General features: G+C 33.4%; 1 protein-coding gene across 4 annotated transcripts in view; it reads right to left on the bottom strand.

Moving 5' to 3' along the window:
• LOC149488439 (lachesin-like) overlaps positions 1 to 22,458 on the bottom strand; it is an 86,885-nt gene that overhangs the window by 18,348 nt on the left and 46,079 nt on the right. Inside the window, exon 1 of one of the 4 annotated variants that reach the window (XM_089695577.1) lies at positions 13,132 to 13,301. The exons of the other annotated variants lie outside the window; for them this stretch is intronic. Within the exon in view, the coding sequence (XP_089551703.1) occupies positions 13,132 to 13,198 (67 nt within the window). The 5' untranslated portion in view covers positions 13,199 to 13,301. Of the gene's footprint in view, positions 1 to 13,131; positions 13,302 to 22,458 lie in introns of those variants that run through there. 4 annotated transcript variants of the gene reach the window in all.

Raw genomic sequence — 22,458 nt, 5'->3', positions numbered from 1 at the left:
ACTACAAGTGTATGTAATAAATGTTTTATTGCCGTATCGACCGACTTAGTTACAGTGTAAGTTTATTTATTTTTATTGTTTTCTAGTATCATGATAGTTTTCACATCATAATATGACATTTATTATTGACTAGCTGTGCTCCGCAGTTTCACCACATTTCTCCTCTTCTGTTGGTGATGATATATTATAAGCCTTCCTCAATAAATGGGCTATCCAACATTGAAAGAATTTTTCAAATCGGACCAGTATTTCTTGGGATTAGAGCGTTCATACAAACAAACAAACTCTTCAGCTTTATAATATTAGTAAAATAGGGTTATGATTTGATCAAAATCGAATTATTTTTTTTGTTTTCTTTACATTTTTTATTGTTCTTTATCTGCTATTACCCCGGAGAAACCGGAACAAGCTGCTTGTGTGAAATAATATTATAGTAAAAAATATATTACAAGCTTTTCCGCATTTCATATTTCTTGTAATAATACATACAAAGACTTAATTATTGTTCAAAGCTAAGGGCAAGTAGAAAATACAATAGTAACAAGAATTATAATCTGTATTGTTTGTAAGAAAATATTTCTTTGATATGGTAAAAAATATGTTTAACTTAATACGTATTTTATAATTTCTCATTTCACATGCTGACTTTTGTTTACTGTACATCATATTCTTAGAACCAGTAGATAGCTGTTTTCAAAGAAGTTTTTCTGATTTATTTTAACAAAGTGTAGTTAATTTATGTGGTGCCATCAACAGAATGTGTTTCAATTAAAATATTTTTTATAAAAATCTTTGAATTATTCAACGAAGCAACATTGTAATACCATTGTTTACACTATGATTGTAATCGACCCCTGTGTTCACGTAATTGCTTATGTGTAAATAATATAGAGCAGGCTAACCATTGAAGTCTTATTAGTTTCCTCGTCCACCACGACCCCATAAAGTAGCTAGATATAAAAACCACAAGCGATACGGAATATTCTTCTATATTACGCTGAAGCGACTATTGCAACTAAGTATGTAGGAATACCTTAACTTTGTTTTTACTGTGAATATTCTTCTAACCAAATTGAATTATGTTATCAAATTTTGTATAGGTACTAAATTTAATACGGACGACGAAGCCGCCCTATATCTTATAAAAAATAGAGATTTTTGAAATAATATTTTAAAGGGTAGGGCATTGTAAATGATTTTACTATTTTTGCTGGAGGTGAAGTCAGAACTTATAAATTATTGACCATTACAAAAATAAATATTTTCCGAGTAGATACTAAGTAGGTAGAGGCGTACGAGCAGGAAGAGGAAATTAATACCAAACCCCATCTATAATTTTCCATAACGATTCTTTGTGTAACATGTGATCGGTAACTACAAAAGATATGTAAGCCCTCGATTACAGTGATAGGGAAAATCAATATAATTGGTATGATAAGTGTAGAGTAGATATAATTATAATGTCAACATTCATGCGAATCATAGTAAGAACACGAAAGAATTAGATTAGAAATTGTATAAATACGTATATAGTTACATAAGAAAACCTATTTTGATTAAATGATTTATTAACAATTCAGTCAAGATAATAATCAAAGCTAGAAAAATAGCTTTCAGTTACACATTTCTCAGAAGATCATAGTACTAATTGTAACGTGCTGGGTGTACGATTGTAAAAACCCAGTCAGAAGACTGTCCCTTTCCTATTTTTATATTAAAAAAGTACTAAAAATCCGTTTAACTGCTGGCTTGTTGATGCTATTAAATTTATAGCATCAATGGAAAGTGGGAGATATTATAAAAACGCCACAACGCGTCCCCTGGGCCCATAACCAACATTAAGTGAATTAATATTCGTGTTGAGATTATTTTGAGCGTAATATATCGCGTTATGTATTTATTTGCCAAACATTTTGTTTGAGTTTCAATTACTTGCCTACTTGAGGTAAGGATTATAATAATGTTATTTGATTTCAAATGTAATTATCGGAGGAGTAATAGAATAACGATTAATATCTCAAATTAGATAGCTGTTGTAATAATCAATTGAGTTATTTGTATTTTGTATGACGGAAGAAGGGCCCAATGGTTATTTTTAAAAAGAGTGACGTCAGCAATTCTGACGTCACCATCGTCAGAGCAGGCGCTCACACTCGAAGTAGAACGCCCGTGGGTATTTTTACTGCCTTTTTAATCTACGTGGAAATTATAGAGAGAGCTCCGAACGCTCCAACGGCCGGCGAGTGAATGTGCTCTGTGCCGTCGGGCGATCGCATTTAAAGCAAACCATGACTCACAAGAATTAGTTTGAGTGTTGCCACTCGAATTTTTACAATGAATTTTCATCAGTTTTAACAAACATTAATTATTTCGTTAATTTAATTGAAATCATTAGAGGTTGATTAATGAATTAACCACTTATTTAAAAAGATCAAAGTAAACTTTAGCTAGTTATAATTATTTAGTAGTTTGAGGGTAGTCGTTTATCGTCGTTGCGCCGACACGGCCATACTGACAGGCGGTGCGCGCTCTGCACCAGCCTCGTTGTAAATGTCTCGTTGTAAAAGCAGGTCACTAATGCGCTGGACTGACCAAGTGAAATCTGCTATAGGAATTTGTGTATCAGACTGAACCAGACAGTCTAGTAACAGGAAGACATGGCGGGAGATCGTGCGGAAAGCTGTGTCCGCCTCCACTACCAATATGGATGTCTCAACGTGACCACGACCACTCTGCCAAGAGTGAATCGACAAAGAAGAAGAGAACGATTCTCGGCGTATTTTGTGTCGGTTCTCGGAGAGTCTCGAAGGTTCTCGTAGATTTCTCGGAGGTTCTCGTAGATTTTAAGTCTAACACGGCCATACTGACAATCGTACGTCCTCGTACGCCTTTTCTCGTATTACAACACTACGGTAGTTCATCTCGGGATTTCAAAAACACACTGCCTCGGCCACACTGACCTTTCAGAATACTGAACACTCCACATGACAGACACAGTCCGTTCGCGTATCATGTGATCAACACCTACTCATTTGTGATATAGGCAGATTCTCGAAGGTTCTCGTAGATTTCTCGGAGGTTCTCGTAGATTTATGCTTATCACAAAGAGAGGCGCAGCCCAGATAACACACACAATTCCTTCGATGAACTACACTCCCGTTACAATAATCCACGTAACAAACTTTTACTTTACACAACGCACGATAAAAACACAAACGCCAGTATGCCGTTACAAAACTACGTTAACGTTTAACATTTTAAAAGAGTGAGCTTGAATTCTATCCCACTTCTGATGACGGAAGAAGGGGCCCAAAGGCTATTTTTAAAAAGAGTGACGTCAGCAATTCTGACGTCACCATCATCAGGGCAGGCGCTCACACTCGAAGTAGAACGCCTGTGGGTATTTTTACTGCCTTTTTAATCTACGTGGAAATTATAGAGAGAGCTCCGAACGCTCCAACGGCCGGCGAGTGAATGTGCTCTGTGCCGTCGGGCGATCGCATTTAAAGCAAACCATGACTCACAAGAATTAGTTTGAGTGTTGCCACTCGAATTTTTACAATGAATTTTCATCAGTTTTAACAAACATTAATTATTTCGTTAATTTAATTGAAATCATTAGAGGTTGATTAATGAATTAACCACTTATTTAAAAAGATCAAAGTAAACTTTAGCTAGTTATAATTATTTAGTAGTTTGAGGGTAGTCGTTTATCGTCGTTGCGCCGACATGTATGATGTAATTGGATTTTGTACTTGTTATAATATTTTCTTGTTTCCTCTAGGTATTACATGATCTAACAACAAACAGATATTTTTATAGATTTTAGAAACACTATAACACTGAATTAATTACCGTAAAAATTATTTTAAATTGCCCTACGCTACTGTCTCCAACGCTTAGGAATAAACTGACTATCCAACTATTCACTATGTACACGTGGGAAGAGTTCGTATACTTGCTAATGGATGGTGTAGGTCGAATCATTGTGGTAATTTAAACTTAGCATTAATTGCGTTTGCCTCTTCGACGCACTAAATAGGATCGCTTTTTCCGCGGCATCACAGTAAATATACCAACGGCTAGCGCTGACAGCCCCTCTTTGCGAAGCCGACAGGATTGTTCCATTATCGACGTACAGATGAATAATTGACACACACAAGTATGTTCGATGGGTACTCCCTAACGAGACGTGCTCTTTTTACATGTTTGTTGAGAGATTTAGCGTTTTTGTATGGAGCATTGTTGTTGGAAAGTTTTAATGCGCGGAGTTCTTGGATAACGGATTTATATAGTTTGTTAATGATAGAGTTCCGTTTATGTGTAAACTTTTGAGATGGGAACTTATAGAAGGAATAAGATGAATGATATTATTTTTATTTTGTATGCTGTTTAGTTATTATTTACCTATCAGTTTTATTTTAAAATTCCATATGGTAAGAATAAGTGGACTTCATTTTATTTTATTTATTCAAAAAAAAGTTATGCTTAATTAATGTTTATTATTTAAATTAAAGCTTGTTGACGCAGACTATATTATTGTTAAATCGATGCGCTAATGAAAAAAGGTAGGTATATCACTGTTTTAATTATTTCGCGAAAGTCATTTATAAATTAGCTAGAGAAACAGAAAATATCAACAGCTATGAATGACATTTGCGACACAGCTATTGACAGGACAATTATTGCTATCCGCAAGTTTTTAAGCTGACTTTTTTAATTGTACAAAAAAAGAACAATTAGTAAATCAAGATTCCAATGAGAAGTGTTCAAGTATTACAAAATACGTAAATAGTAAATAGAGACATTAAATTAGCACTTTGCTATCGAGGGGTTCGCTTAACTCAAACGTTGACGCGGGGTCAGCGAGTAAACAACCGAGCCCACTTCACTATAAGTGAATTGGATAACTTCAATCAACGTCTTAATAGAAACTGCGATGTTTTCATCCTCTCCATTATAGAGAAATATTAAAAAAATGTTGTGTGGTTTTATGAAACCACGGTAAAAGTGAAACTGTTCGAACGGTTCCGAACACTGCTTTGTGTAGCGCATGTCGCGTGTCGGTCGGCTGCCGAGTAGGTATACCTACTCGGCAGCCGCGATACACGCCACATGCGCTACACAGACCAAAAAGTTTGAGACGATGTAATAAAAGTTTCACTTTAATAATTCTATGATAAATTGTATCGATCTGATTGGTGAAAGTGAACATCAATTAATTTAAATGGATAGTAAATTAGTAAAAGTATATTTTTGAAGTGAAACTTCTTTATCGGGGTTGGACAAAAATTTAGTGTAACATTTTTGCGTTACGCCGTACGCGTGACATTTTTGCGTTACGCCGTACGCGTGACATTTTTGCGTTACGCCGTACGCGTGACATTTTTGCGTTACGCCATACTCGTGACATTTTTAAGGTCATAAAGAAGTTTCACTTCTTACGTGTGTACACGCATACATTATTTATTTTATATGAGCGAAGTTCAAAGAATAAACTAGTATCCAGGTAAGTTATAAGAGTTAGGAAATCAAGTACGGTAATACCTCCGTATTTCACGCGCTCTGTCAATCTATTCTGCAATATGGCATATCTGTTTGGGGGGGTGCAGGAATAACTAACTTCATCACTGTGGAGAGAGCGCAAAGAGCCGTCATAAAGGTGATGCTGAGAAAGCCCTTCCGCTTCCCAACAGCTGACCTGTATAGCGAGTTCGCAGTCCTAAGGGTCAGGCAGCTCTTCGTTCTCAAGGCTGTGTTAACTACTCACAGAACCTTAAAAATAAGAAAGGACTTTAAAAAACTCACCTCAAGGCGTACATTCTCACTGCCATGTCCTCGTGCATCCTCCTCCTCCCTTTTAGCTAAACGATGTCCAAAATTTTTGTTTCCTCGGATATACAATAGTGTCAACAAACATTGTAACATAACACTACTATCGAACTACACATGCAAGAAGGTCATAAAGAAATGGTTACATACGCTGTCTTTTGAAGAAACCGAACAATTACTTAAAGGACCACTGAGCTGACACACACTATAACAATATGCCTTCACTCACAAACAATGACACACACACACAAACACGCACTCACTCACGCGCACACACACACACACACGTAAACACACACACACTATCACGAACACGCGTGCTGCAAACCGCAAAATAATGTACTTTGTTTTTCTTTTTTTTTTTTTATTAATTGTATTAACTCCCATTACATTAGATTATTTACCTACTTGTTAACTTTCTACTGTCCATAACATATGTATATAACCAAGAAGCGCAACTCAGGGTCCCAAGACACAAGTATTTCACTTAGTTTGGGACCCACTGTCGTACATTAATTGTAAATCATATAATGGACAAATAAATTTATTTCATTTCATTTATTTCATTTCATTTATTTCATTTCATTTCATTTCAATACAACTAAACGAAGTAGGTACCTATTCACTTCTGTTACTTCTTTTCTTTGCAATTAGTTTAATGATCTAATCGTTGAAAAGCCATCGTTATTAGCACACATTAAATGCTAGTAAAATAAAATGGTTTTAGTCTTTTGCTCTTTCTAGTACTAACCTATAAAATTCCTGTTGACTTTGTTTACTACGCTAGCCAAGCAGTATTCCTAAAGGCGACAGCCTGACGGCAATGTATTATAGCTTGTTTCTACTTTTATACTGGAATGTTCTTTGAATATTGAGACCAAGACAACTACATTAGAAAAAACATAGTTCAATGAAAAATTATTTGAAACGTACAAAAGAAGATTTATATAATCTATTTTTATATTCACGTGGAGAGAAAAACATAACGTTCAAAGGAAAATTGGATTCTTATGTTACTGTTTCTGGGAAAAACAACACATCACTTGAAAGAATATTGGCTGCTCGGGTTGCTTGGAAGAAATTGCTTGAAGCAATAAAGCCGCCCTTTGCATCTAATGTCCTGTCTGTGTGTGTGAAATTTGTATTTGTGTTGTATGCAATAAAGATTATAAATAAATAAATAAAAGAATTTACCCGTATAGACCCTATTAAGCTCCCGTCAAGATATGTTTACATTATAGTCAAAAAATGTGAAACGAATTCAATTGTCATGAACCCGTTACTGGCAGAACTTATTGTAAAAAAAACAAAAAGCTATGTTATATAATTAAATAAGATTTTTAGATATCTAATAAGATTTATTGATGAATTAATATCTACTATGGACTTCGAATTAACATTACTTAGTAGTATCTACCTAGGTATATAAACAACATAGTATGCTTTGTCATAGATACCAGTTCAAGCTTTTTCAGATAATATAAAGTGTTTTTATCTAACCACTCTTTTGGGTTTCTTCAATTGTGAGACTATCAGAGCATAGTGAATGCTTTGTGTAGTTTTAACTGAAAAAAGGAATAGAACATTTTGCGTTTTGGATGTTTTTGTACAAGCGTAAATGAGTTTTTTACCCAAGATACGAAGAAAATATTGTTTTAGTCCCAAACATAGTCATAATCACAGCAGGATCCGGAGAGAAATCAAGCATAGGATCTGTGTTTTTATGGACTTTCGGAGGCATAGAGAAGTTCTCGTCACCAACTTCTGCCACCCAACCATTATAATTTTAATAACCCTAGTAACATAGGGTAATAAATCCCAACTGAAACTTGGAATTTAGTCCCCAGATCCCATATAGGTATGTGCTGCCTTTCATAATATGTATTATTAAGACACACATGTAACCAAAAGTATTCTATCCTTTTAGATATTCTTTTATCCTCTATAATTTAATTTATAGTATTATTAATTATGATATTCGTGTCACATAGGTAGGAACTAAATATTCATCATGTTTAATATTACTTTTCTCGATTGAGCCAGTTATTTAATAAAAATGGATTATTTGAATAAAACCATCCCAATTAGTCGTAATGAAGACTGCAATGCTTTGACATCTAGAGTTAATAATAGCTGTGCATTAAAAATAAACTGAAAGTAAGTTTATTTTATGAATGTATCCATAAGCATTAGATAAAAAGTACTTTTGTTTATCTTACAATTTCGTTAATATCAAGCCTTATTAAAAATATACCTGTAAATAACATACATGTATTTTAAATACTACCTAGAACCTACAACCTATAACTCAATATTCTAAAATAAATGAATAATAATAACATAGAATATAGTATTGTGTTGGGTACGATACTGACTGCGATATTTTATAAAAGCCTTATCGTTGTGGCGGAATATTTACAAGGCTCTCTGAGCAGCTTAGGATGAATAACATCGTATAAACTGAATATCGCCTCTGTATTGGGCCAAAAGACTAATACTTAGTGGAAACTGGAACCTATCGGATGAAGAAAGTGTTACATGTTTATTATTTCTTTATGTGGTATTTATGCTGTTAATTAAACAATTTATATGTCATTTTAGTTACTGATTTATTATTGTTGCATTAAAATATAATACACTTGTTGTGTTAGGGATTTTTTAACAAATAAATAAACATTACAATAATTGAACAGACTAAATTTAAATTTTATAAAAGGATTCTGTACAACACTTTTACGCATTCATTGTATTGTGCCTTCACTATTATGTTCAATATTAATGTTGACAGTATAATGAAATACCAAATCAAAACTGCTTGATTCATAAGCCCTTTATAAATATCTACACTAGGTATAAATTGACGTTTAATTAAGTTCAAGGATATTGTATGGGTTTATTAATAATTAATATCTTTGCTGTTAATTAATTAAATTTCAATCTGTAGAATAACAATTGTATATGCGTATAAAAACCAAATTATTGTTCATTCAAATTAATTATACCAGTTTGTTTTCTCACTTTTCGACAATAATTACAGTAAAAACATTTACCAAGCTGAAAATAACCATGAACATTTTGTAAGTACCTATACCTACATATACTTAGTAGATGAGTATTTCTCTATACTTTACACCTACGTATTACTGAGTCTAGTTACACGTACTAGGCATGTACCTATTAATTAAGTAGGTGCCTATATTTGTCAAAAAGCTCAGATCGGGAAAAAGTCCTTTCATAGATTACGATCCTGAATCTCCCGATTTTATTTATATCAAATTGACACTAAGTAATGAAATGATATATTCACGTTCTCTTGGTCCGAATCGAATTAAAGCGTTCACATTGCAACGCGTTACATTTTTGAATGATTGGTGGAAGCAATCAGGCTTTGAAAGGTGACCTAAAATCGTGATTGCAGTTAAAAAAGAAATCTAGACGGCTTTATTATGGGAAGTACTTTCTTGTCAGAAAGCGTTACGTGTTATTTTGCTACTTTATGGATAAACACCAAACGCATTTTTCTGAGATATACTTACCTAAGAAGTATTTTTTAACATTTATCTCTTCTTGAACTCATTGTTACATCTACAATCTACATTGAACGTATAGACACAGATTACTAAAAAGTTATGGAATAGCGCTGAATTGAGTACCTAGATACATATAACATAACATAAGTAACATAAGTAGTTTTTGTTTTTATTTTAGAGTAGGTAGGTACATACATTCAAGAGCAAAAAACATTGTATTTCGATTTAATAAGCGTTTCAATTAAAAAATGTAACCATAATAAAACATATTATATTTGATCAAAAAAAGCTATTTTAAAACATCTAAATTCTAAATAAAGGTTTAATGAAACAAAAAATTGTCACAATCAGGTTCAGTTCATTCACTTACAAACAAATACAATGAAATATTATGTTCGCAGTTTTTGCACAAAATCCCTTTTATCAAAATGTTTTGGGTTGTTAAACTATCGTTTTACAATGTTTTATTAATGCATACAAATATATATATACGAAAAGTACAAAATTGAAATGCTCGCTTATTGTTTTTTAAGATTAAAGAAGTATAAAATTCAAGTCAAAGTATCAAGTGACTGAGGTGGACTTAAATATAAATTAGATTGAACATTATAAAACAAAGTCTAAAGCTTAAACTCGATGAGTAGGCGTGGTCAAGTCGCAGCCTCCCCTTTCAGTGTTATTCAAATACGATTTAAAGATCCCAATACAAATGAAAAATATTGCGTAGTTATATACAAATACCCTCATAATTTTATTAGTGATAAATCGCCTAAAAATTTTGGGTACACTAAAGGTCATTCTTTCCATTCAAACTTCACACCCATAATGAAAAAAATATAACATTTAAATTACAAAATTAAAATATTAGTAATTATAGTGACATTCTTCCTTAATTATCGGTTTTATTATACTAATAATATTCCTTAACTACATATAACAACATGCATAAGTAAAAAATAATCTTTTTTTTAACTCCCATTTTCATATGAACAAAAGCGAATTATCTCTAATAAAATAAACAGTTCATAGATATTCAATTTCGATTTAGGCGTAATTATCACACCGTTATGCAACTCTGTGGTAACGTGAATAATGCGATTTGTCTAATAAATGTTATTCTAAATTATGCGCACATAAAATGATCATAGCAATAATGATAATATTTTATAGGAAATACCTATTATATGGTTAATTTGCTAATGTGATCAATATCTGGAATAATGTAATGTCCTATACGTTGTTTGTTATTGCTTGTTTTTGTTTTTGAATTTCATAGGTTTTCATCGCGGTACATAGAGTAAGTATATACTCTATGTACCGGTATATGTATATACATAAGACGGGTATACGTCGGGTCGGGACGGGAAGATATGTAGTATGGGTGTATTCTTAGACAGGGAGAGTTTTATAAAATTAATACAATGCATGGGGGTACGGCGCGGCAGTGCAAAAAAGCGCCACGGCTGTATATCATCCCTTTCTCGAAGCAATTCAGGCCAATTTTGATACAACTCTCCATTACATTAAGCTCATTAATTTTATAGCTCATTTATTAGTAACTAGCGATCCGCCCCGGCTTCGCCCGTGGTACATACATATACATGTTTACGTTTTTTTTTTCATAAGAACCAGGATGGTACTTCAAGGAATAGATTCCGCAGCGCACGTGATGACAGAAATTTTATTAAGGAATTTTTTACACATTGGGTTACATTATTGCATTTTTGGTAAGGATCTCAAATTTTTTTTAAAAAGGCAATATAGCCTATGTTTCTCAGTGAAGATGCAGCTTTCTAATGGTGAAAGAATTTTTGAAATCGGTCCAGTAGTTTATGCGTGAAAACATACATACTTATATACATAATTACAAACCTTTTCTCTTTATAATATTAGTATAGATTAGTAAGACGACTTCAATTCGAGTATCTAGTTATTTTTTTAAATATATTTATAAAGATTTTATGCAGTCGGTTTAAAACAATTTCCTACTAAGTATCTTGAATTAACACGTGGGTAAGTACTCGCAAGTTGTGGCTTTAGAAATTTCACGGAACCTCGTAGCAATTCATACGCTTTAACTAATTAAGACATATAAGTCTTTTAATTTAGTACATTTTCATCATTTAAATGTGATAGAGATAGTTTGTAGGCGTACTTAATGCATACATTGATTACTACTGATTTTCGGTCTTTAATTTCTCTTGTTCACATTTGATTAGAACCGTTTATAGAATTAATATCTTAAATTAAGTGCATTGGTTCTTTAAACAAAGGCCCAGTTCCATTCAAGTTGGCAAACATTTTTATTCGAGCAAATATTCACTCACGCCCTTGAATGGAATTCAGATTCGAATAAAACGGAGTCTGAAGGTAATAGTAAAATCTTTTAACACTAGTTTTTCATAGGAGGTCCTTATGGACCTCAAGAATACAAGGATTATTCCTTGGTCAGAAAGAAAATCTCTTGTCTAAGCTTTGCTGATAATATCACTGGCATAATAATGCATTTATGCAATAAATCTATTTGAGTTAGAATTCTCTTTACGCCTTCTAATAAGGAGACCATCCCAGGTATGATCAATGTTGCAGATGCTTCGTTATTCCAGCTTCCTCGCGTACATTAGAGGCTTTAGGGATTCAACTTTGCTTATCAGAAACAGAGTATAACCTCGAGCAAATAATATTACCCTAGTCGTTGTTCCTTGGTTGTACATAATTAATAATTATATTAACACTTTTTACATTTAATAATGTATAACAACAATATTAAAAGGCCTTAAAGTTAATAAAATATAGGCACAAAAAAGAAAAACCAATACAAAAAAGCAATAAGTTTTACAATTCCCGGCAATAACGAGCAAACATTTAAAAAGAGAATAAACAAAAATCAACACCCATTTTTACATAATTCCCCGGAACAATGACCAATTATTTCGAACGGAAAGTCCTGCAAAACGTTCGTCATATAATCGATATGCAGTAAAAATAGCGCTTGTATTTTATTTACAACAGTAATGGCATACATCCATAACTGTCTGCTGCGGAGATGCCTGCGGATATCCGCGGATGACTCACTGAGACGACCCCTGTCCGTTTTGTTTGCGATTCTTCCCCTTGTTAACTGAATTATGTTTAAGAAATACGAGAGCTTCTTATCTCCAACCCTCTGAATAAATTTTGCTTTTGAAGAATCTCAGTGCGGTTAAGAGTGTTCGTCATCTCCTTGTTATGTTTTCATTTAAATTTGTTCTTATCTTTGCAAAGTTCTAGTTTAATTGAATGAGTAAAATGGCTTTTAATTTATTATTTAAAAGATGGATAGCTTTTTCCACTTTAGTAGTTTCCTTTGTTGATAGTAGTTAATTCAAAAATATTCGACACAAATAAACCTAAATAATAGGTAGCTATCGGTCTAATCAAAAATATACCTACTTCGTTATAACATATAAAAGTGTTTTTTTATGAATCAAAAGCGGAGCTCTTATATAAAAGAAGAATATTTTATTTAAATTGCTTCGTTATTGTTAATTTACTTATTCTTTAAAATATTTTTAGACATTTTTTTTATGAAATATTCTTAAGTGTTTTTGAGTTTCTTTACAAATTCGTATTGTTTATCGAAATGCTCGTTATCATGATGAAAGATGAAACAAACTTCTAATAAATATGTATACAGTTACCTAGTGTAAACAAAAAAATCCGATCAATAAAACTTTTTTACAAGTTGCCATCAAACTCAATAAAAATGCTAATTGCAATCTCCACTCACCTGTCGTACTGCAGCAGGCCGTTAACGCTATCCATATTACACAATATAAATGTAAAAAAAGAGTCATTTTATAGTCGTCATATAAATTGCGAGGTGATTTATGCGTTGTCAAAGTTCACGTATGTTTGGTCGCGGCGCGTGTAAAGTCGTACGCAGGCGGGGCAAGCGAGCGTGCCATCGCGGAGCGGTCGTCGGAAGCACTGCCGCGGGGTGGTGCCTCGCCGCTAACTACCCCCAGCCAGATAAACAAGGGCGAGAAAACTGGGTACTCGCAGACAAACCGTCTCGCTAGCCTTTACGGCACCGAATAATGCCATACTAAAATAAGACAAAAGACGTATAACCGACGAACGTTCCGCCGCGCTAGACGGCTCGCTGTCAAATATGCATAATACGAATAATAAACGAATGATAAATTCACTTGAACGAGGCGCTCACCGCTGATGATTTATTCTAGCGTATTAGCAAATTTGCAATTGCATCCTTGTTTATTTAGTTGAGTTTAAGACGGATGATTGTTTTCCTTGATTTGAATAGTGAAAAACTTTACAACTAACTTTATTACTGGGCTACAAACTTACAGTACTGACATTGTGAGTTATTTACATTGTTGAACACACCTAAGGATCAAAAAATTAGAAATAATCAAGATGTTCATAAATTTTGTACGATTGTATCTAAATATAGAGGATGATATTAATATTCAGACATTATTAATATAGTTTGAGATGAAGTAGGATTACTCGACTTACCGTTCATAATTTCGAATTTCATAATGTCATGGCTGGTTGTAATTAGTTGTTACACAATGGAGTGTATTTATGGAAATAATAGAGACTTAAAATACTGCGTTTGTAACTGATTTTCATTGAATTTGTGAAGAAATGTAAGAGTACCTAACCAGTTACATTTTTTATGTAAATTTTGTAATCAGCATAGGACATAAAAATATCTACAAATACCTACAATAATATTATAACTGCCTTTTAAAAGTAATTCTTAGGGTCATTTTTCTTAGGGTAATTTTATTTCAGTTCATTGACCTGAAATAAAATATTTCCAAAAACCATTAATAAATGCGCGTAGACCATAATTTACAAAGGCAGTATAAATTCGACATTCATTCGGGTGTAATAAATTTCAAAAAGTGTTATCTTGAAACATTAATTGCTTATAGATAAAAGCTAAACGTATATTATTGTAGACATGACACGGGGTAGCAGTAATGTAGAGAAAGACATGGGAGTTTTAAAACAGTTTAACTTAAAAGGATTGGTAACCCCTCAGCGTGAATCAGCAGACATAATATAAACCGTAACGAGTGTCTGAGAGTTGAATGTGCAGTGTTATTGCTGTATCATGCACATGGACGATGTGTGTCGGACAGCCACATACACTTTAATGTAGACTATCATAATAGCGTTCTTCTCGAGTACACTTAAATATACAGTGCCAGCTCGGATATTTCATCACGAATTGTTGTAGGATTTTACGTAGAGCTCACGTTTATTGACGTTCTTGAAACGCGAGATGCGTTGCAGTGTTCCAAATAAAAATGTTATCACCCATATCTTATGCATTTGTATTCTCAGAATGCGACGCAATCATAAGATTAAAATGCTCTTCATAGAAAGATCTAGAAAATATTTCTATATTTAAATGTTATCATTATGGTAATAAGATTTTATGCGGTTGATAAAAGTCTTCGATTTAATTGCTGTTAGATTTCTCGCAATTTGCATTCATTTGTCGCTTCAAATAGATGGTTAAAGTTGTGGTAATAAGATTCGTTTATTGGTAGGTAAGTATGTAGAGTAAGAATAAGATAAAATTTGATTCAGCAAATACATTTGTAATTATTTTATTCTTTATATAGAAAAAATTCGATCACGAGGCGGGACTCGAACCCGCATCCTTTCGCGCCATTTATTTTATTCTTGTAATAATCGCATCATTTTCCCTTTTCATCTCATTTAGTACAGCAATAGCTCGATATTCCAATGTTAATAATGATATTAACGAAGTACTATTAAGTACCCATTGAACACAGTGGTAAATAGCCCATAAGCTGAAACGCCGACGTCTTGCTAGCTGTATCTGTGCCAATCGGAACGGATTGCGTCATACGACATGAAAATTTATGGGCCGTTCAGTTTTTTCTGGATGATGTGTGATTTGATCAAGTAATGGTTTGAGGCAGCCGGCGGGTCGCCGTTTCGTCGCGCCGCTCTTAAGTTTATCGACCTTGTAGGATAATGATGTTTCTTGTCGCTGTAACGTTGCAGTGGAGGATGCGCTTAAAGTAATGGCCCGTTTTGCTCCTCGGGATTGTTCCTTCCTTAACCAGTTTGTACTTTTATTATCGTACTAAATTATTTTTTGTTTTTATCGCAGCGGGTATTTCTTTGTAACATATTTTGGTGGTTTTGACTTTTTAATTTTCCAGAGAATCAAATTTACGAAACAATTTTATACATTTAAAATAGAAATTAATTGAAGTATGAAATCGTAATAGATTTCAAAAGTTGTTTTAAAATAATCAATATTACATATAGACAATATTATAAGACAAATAATGCATTGTGGGCGAATGTCACAAACCCTGTAGCTGGTAGCATGCTACAAGTCAAACTTTAAAACTTCCATCAAGCCTTCCAGGCTCCAGCTTTTTGTATAACTCTATGTTATATATTGTTTTTGTACTACAAGTGAGAATGTTTTGTACTGGCAATATATAAACCATTTTTTTCTGCCTTGTAAGACATGTAACGAATATATTACGTAGGTACTTTATTAAAACAAAAAGGTATCGTATAACATGATTGACCAATTTATCACATTATATCAAATGTTATTGTTTAATTTGTTGGTGTTTTGTTTGCTCGTGAAGAATTTTTAAAATCCTTTATCCTAATACTAGCTGTTGCCCGCGACTTCGTCCGCGATTCGGTCGTTTTTCGTCATTCGTCGTTTAAAAAAAATACGTGACACTTTATTTTTGAATGTTCTTAATTGTCTCTTATAAAATTTAACTACATTAAAATTGAATACTCTGATAAGAAAATCTTAAAATCATCGAAAATCATAGACATCGAATATCTGAGGAAAACATGAATGAATGTGATTTAAATTCTACATTTCTTAGTAATTAAAATAATAATCTAAATTAAATGTAGATTAACAGTTTGAGCGCACCATTATAGAATATGTACCTAAGTAATAAATTACGTTAGTTTACATAGTAACTTTACTAAAAACACGATGACTTTCTTTCGCGCTCGGTACCACAAACTAAGCATGTTTGTGGTACGTGGCCCGCGTCACTTTACCCCCCACGAGTTCCCCTCCGTTGCTATGCGAAAATACATTCGTCGCCCTACTGTAGGAAAAATTGTAATACTGTGGCCTGGGCGTTATAACACGCTCAGGGAATTCCTGAGTGCTGATAGACTTCCGTCTATCGGCATTTATACCAATTTTATATTAATATCACCATCTTGAGGAAAAGCTTCTAATGTCGATTTAAAACGCATATATACGGATTAACCTGATGAATTAACATGTTCTAAAATTGTGAAATGAGTTCAGTTTTAAATTCGAGAAATATTGATTTCTTGTATTCGATTATTCGTCGTAGTCGAATACAAAATATATTTAAAGAAACTTAGGTTGGCCTTCAGGCAAAAGGGATCCTATCAAATGATAAACTTGACCTTGTATCTTAAAAGTAAGAATGAAAGGAGCATCTGATAATTGTTGAGCACCAAAGGATCATTTAAAACGCAATACTACATATAAGAGCTAATATTGTCTAAGAACTGTTTAGATTGCACATGTTCCTCTAAAACTTAAAAGTAGTGATTTCAAAGGTTCCGGCGTATCTTCAAACGAAAGCCGACTCCTTACTCCACTTTAAAGCATTACAAAAAGAACATACTACGTTAATATCGCCTATACAGAAGATGATCTGTAGGTAATCAATTGTGAGGTTATAAGCAAACCCACTTTTATATTTGTCGGACCACACCACCGAATTTGTAGATTGATCTTCTATGTTTACCTCTAAGTCATTAAGACTATGTCGAAATCTGTCTGCAGTAAGACGGGCCTCTCGCTATTCGTCCGTTTCAAGAGACCAATAGTTTCAATTCTTAATCTTTCATTAAACAAACTTATTAATCGTTCTTGTCTCAAATAATGGTAATATTCGCGTCCCTACTCTAGTCATTGCTTATGCTCATGTTCATCTTCGAGAGATCGAATAATATTATGGTGCACCCTATTATTTGTCAAACGGTCTTCATATTGAGTATAAGTTTCAGATTCTCGAGATAAAATATGACGATCGTGATCAGCTGTGAGACGTAATTCCCTCTCAGTGAGGGTTTCGGTCTCACGGGATAGTACAATATGCCATTTGCGATCAGCTGTGAGACGTTATACCCTCTCAGTGAAGGTTTCGGTCTCACAGGATAGTACATGCCGTTCGCGGTCAGCTGTGAGCCGCAATTCTCGTTGTGAAGCGGTTTCAGGTTCGGCATAACACATGTTGTTTTCGGTCAATAGTAAGCCTCTTATCTCTAACGATCCTTGAGAACTCTTATTTCTCATTTTCTTAACTTTGCTCGAATTTCGATATAAAGATTTTTTAGGTGGCACTGATGCGGGTGAATAAAAATTAAGTTAAAGCCTGATTCCCACGACATGTTTGCTTCACAAATCCGACCGCGCCACACCACACCACATGCCATGGGAATCGGCGCGCTTGTCGCTCGCCAGTGCTTGCCATACGCACACATGCCGTGGGAACGCTCAGTTCAAATCGCGACGGATGGCGACAAGCGCTTGTCGTCTGCCAATGCTTGTGAAGCAATACATATAATAAAATTGTGGAAAAGTGATGTCTGTACAATTAAAATATGTAGAAAAAAATTAGCAGGTGTTATTATTATCGAGAAATCGAGAGAAACCATTTTTTTCTCTTAAAAGCTCCCCCCCCTCCCACTTCCCGAACTCCGATTGACCGTAATTTGTTTTTCCTTACATTTTTATCATATCCTTTTCTAATAGGTTTCATCCTACTGCGATTTTTTTTTGTTTCAAAAATTATCTACCCTGGTGTATAGGTAAATTTTCCACATAAAATGTCCTTTAAATTATGTCGTATTATATTTTTAACCCCCGACGCAAAAAGACTGGTGTTATGTGTTTGACCGCTATGTATTTCTGTGTGTGTGTGTGTGTGTGTCTGTCTATGGCACCGTAGCTGGCTAACAGGTAAACCGAATTAGATGCGGTTTTTTTTGTTAGGCAGAATATTTTCCGACGCTGGTTCTTAGATAAAGTGTATCAAAATTGGTTCATCCACTTATTATACCTACATAGGGGTAAAAGTGGGAATGAAAAAAATGAAAGTTATAATTTATTTTTAAAGATCGTCGGGAAGTTTATGAAATTATTTATTCCTTTTTCTATACACTTTTCTTCGTCTAAACGGTTTAGTTACGTGCTATCTCTCTCTTCAGCCTTTAGTTACGTGCGTGAGACAGGAAAGATCTAATTTGGATTTGTTGCTGGATTTGATAAAAACTGAGTATCGATTAAGCTGATCAGTGGCTACACCATAGATTATTAAAAACATCCGTTTAAGAAAGGAAGGAAATAGAATTTGCTCCTCTCCCCCCCCTGGTTCCTAAAAAATAATATGACATAATTTAAAAGAAATTTTACGTAGACGTACACGTACGTAGAATTAGTTAGGCATTTCTTTTTTGATTTTCGATATTATATACTAATCATAATTTTTAATTACATTATGTAGTAACTATTTGGTATAGGTTAGGCATTTCATTTCTTGATTTTCTTTAATAATTTGGTACGTAAGTTTTTTAGCTCAGTTTAGTAAGAAATTTTAATAACAATTCTTTTAATTATTTATGGTAAAGTCCGGTCGCGGAGCAGGAAGAATTTCGTACATTAACCTGTCACTGTCACTCCCTTGTAAAAATAATGTGTCTTGCTCGCACAGGTGCAATGACCGCCGTCCTTAGGGATTGTAAACCTTTAACCTGAGAGCGTAAGGTTTGTGTTTGCTTGATTGGTGTCAGGTGTTCAATTATGATTTTGTGAATTCAAAATTTATAAGAATAAACCTCAAACTCTTTATGTCCAATCAAAATCCGCCTAAGTCGAAATCGCGTGTTAGAATAACGTATTTCTGTAATATTGTACCTACATAGTAAATTATTTTTTGAAAAATAAGGTCATAAAGAAGTTTCACTTCTTATGTGTGTACACGCACACTTTTTTTTATATAATATATCGTTGTTATTGAAAAAGTTAAAATGTAACTAACTAATAAGTATTGTAAATGAATAGAGGACATTTATTTAATAAATTAGTAAAAAACATTTTCTCCTCCAAATATTTCATGTAAACTGCACTTCATTCAAAAATGTTTGTGACCACTGTCAGTAGGTAAAGAGGTCATTGTACGAAATTCTTTCTGCTTCGCGACCGGACTTTAGTACGTATTTACTCAATAATTGTATCTTAAGTAGTAATTCAGCATGGGCGTAGCCACGGTGGGGCTGGGTGGGGCGCTTACCCTGACTTTGATCTGGTAGGTACTAATTGTGAAGGGGAGTGGGCGTGGGCGTGGGATTGGGACTGAACGTGGCATATGGCGTGGGAGTGCGAGTGGGCGCGGGAGTGGGAGCATGAAAATAAAAATGATTTTTTATTGTTGCCCCACCCTGAGCCCATGGTCATAGGTCCCATAGTCACTATTCCACGCGAAAGAAGTCGCGGGGACAGCTAGTAGACAAATATAATCAGAAAGCTTTGAACTCCTAAGCTCAACCATAAAAGATAGACATTTATGATGTCGGGAGATATTTTTTATATAATATGGAGAACATTTCTTTCATACTTGATTTCTGTGTAGCTTTAACCATTAAGATACACGCATTAAGAACGCACACGCGACGAAAGCTTAAAAATGGAGTTGCTGCTCTGCTCACGAATATGAAAAATAATAGTTATTTAGGAAATATATTTCATGTGCAGAATTGACCTCTACAGATTTAATATAAGTAGGTATACATATATTTAGATTCCAATTTCCATGTAACGTTAAATTCGACTATACAATAACTAACAGACAACGCAGGTTACTCTCGTTTCCGTAAGTTGAGGCGGCTACATATTCGGTCCTAATAACATGACTTTTTGTGAACGAAACGACAGCGCGGTTTAATTCGATGGCAACACCATCAGAAAAAAGGAAATATTTTTAACTTTGAAAAAATATTATGATTTACACTATTATTAATACTATTTTAACATTAACACAAAATATAAGACTGTGAGTGTGTAAAAATAAATCCAGCTAGTTTCACATCACACTTATGTTTATAATTAGGTATACGACATGAAAATATATTAATTACCAAGCAATAATCATATAGATAAATACTGAACAAAAGTATTAACAGTCAAAGTATATTATTTTTTACTAACAACATGTAAATGATGAAGGAATAATAATTATCAACGAACTAACCTTTTTGTATTAGAGTCCCGCCTCGTGATCGAATTATTAAAACACGAAGATTTTTAAAAATGTAACCAATATATGAACACAATCAATATTAGATTAACTGTAATGGTGTCTAGTTTGACTTAAAATAATATACATCTACCCTCACTTTTAAAAATGTAGTATATTCACACGAATTATAAGCGCACCTTATAGGGAAGGGAAGATTTATTATGGGTTAAAGAGTTAAATAAATAACTAACATAATTATATTTAAATTATTAATTTTTAACATTGTGTTCAGTAGTGTTAACATGTAAATTGATTTGATTTTTACGAAATCTCATAGATGGCGCTGAATCAAATTTGTCTTTATAGTACTAAGATTCATTAAACAGTTTCTCTGCCCAAATTACGTAAATGACGTAGTTTTTATAGTGTAAAGCTAGATAATAGCATGGCTTACTCAAAAACAACATTTAAACATGAGTCTTTAGATTGTACGCTGTCGTAGTACACGGAATACGTAAGAAAAGTAAAGGTTCACAGCTCCTCCCCCGGAGGTGATAGCATGATTATATGTTTAAAAAAACCTCACTCGACCTGTTAGTAATATTCATGCAAAATTTGAAGTCAATCTATGCAGTACTTTTCGAGATTAGCTCGGACAAACATACAGACAAACAGACAAACAGACAAACAGACAAACAGACAAAAATTCTAAAAACTATATTTTTGGCTTCTATATCGATTATAGATCATGGAATATGTATTCTTTTAAAAAAATATTCAATGTACAGTTTTGACTTTCCTACGATTTTATTATATGTATAGATAATTTATGTAAAATATTGTTGCCTTACACCGCGACGGGTCGAGGTCAATTTAGGGTTGTATTTTATACAAGTTAATAAAAATGTGATACTTTATTCGTTTTCTTTTATTAAGTGTATAAAAAATATTGTGATTTTACAATATTGATAAGTATGTTGTCTTCCGATATAGTCATATGATTACTTTTTACTTTTATATATCATTTTACAATAATATTTCTTAATTACACTTATAACGAGGAAACATAAGTTTATAAAAATCCAAAGTTCTTCACTTATCAATTCTTAGCTAATCCTTTAAAAATATATACATATATACAATTCCCTTTGTAATGTACCAAAAGTAACTGTATTATTAAATCACGCTTCGAATATTATTACGGCATACCCTTAAGTGCACTATTTTCAACTATTAACAAACAGTACCTAATTAAGGTAAGGTATATTAACTAGCCTGTGTCCTGCAGGTATCCTCATATTAGAAAAAAATACAAAATTCAAATCTAGGTATATGGCCGTGAACTAAATTGATGTACAGATAAGCAATTTAAATATTTCGCCCGCATTTCATATATTCCACGCTATCGTGAGCGTTCCATCTCTTTGATAACATGGCTCCACATTCCATATTATATGATTCCAATATTTTTACAATTGATCGTACGATTTTTATTCCTCAAAAACACAATTTATAAACGCCAATACAACCTCAAAATAAGTTTCAAGTAAAGGTAAATTCAATTAAAACCACCCTGTAATTCCGCAGTTATTTCAACAGTATTCGATTAAATATGCTTACGCTTAAAATAACTTTTAACAAAATAAATTTAACCATCGGTAAGTGAAATATTTTCAGGACTTCGCGCCAACAAAGTACATTATATTATCCAGTAATTACATTCAATAAATTACACGGGAAGCCCATGTTAATCATTTAATAAAGATGTACATTTT

The sequence above is a fragment of the Colias philodice genome, chromosome 5, assembly GCF_061535455.1.
Source record: "Colias philodice isolate Cphi_HAF_F1 chromosome 5, ilColPhil1 Martin Lab GWU primary, whole genome shotgun sequence".
Classification (NCBI taxonomy): Eukaryota; Metazoa; Arthropoda; class Insecta; order Lepidoptera; family Pieridae; genus Colias; species Colias philodice.
This window is presented reverse-complemented; position numbering and strand designations above follow the sequence as displayed.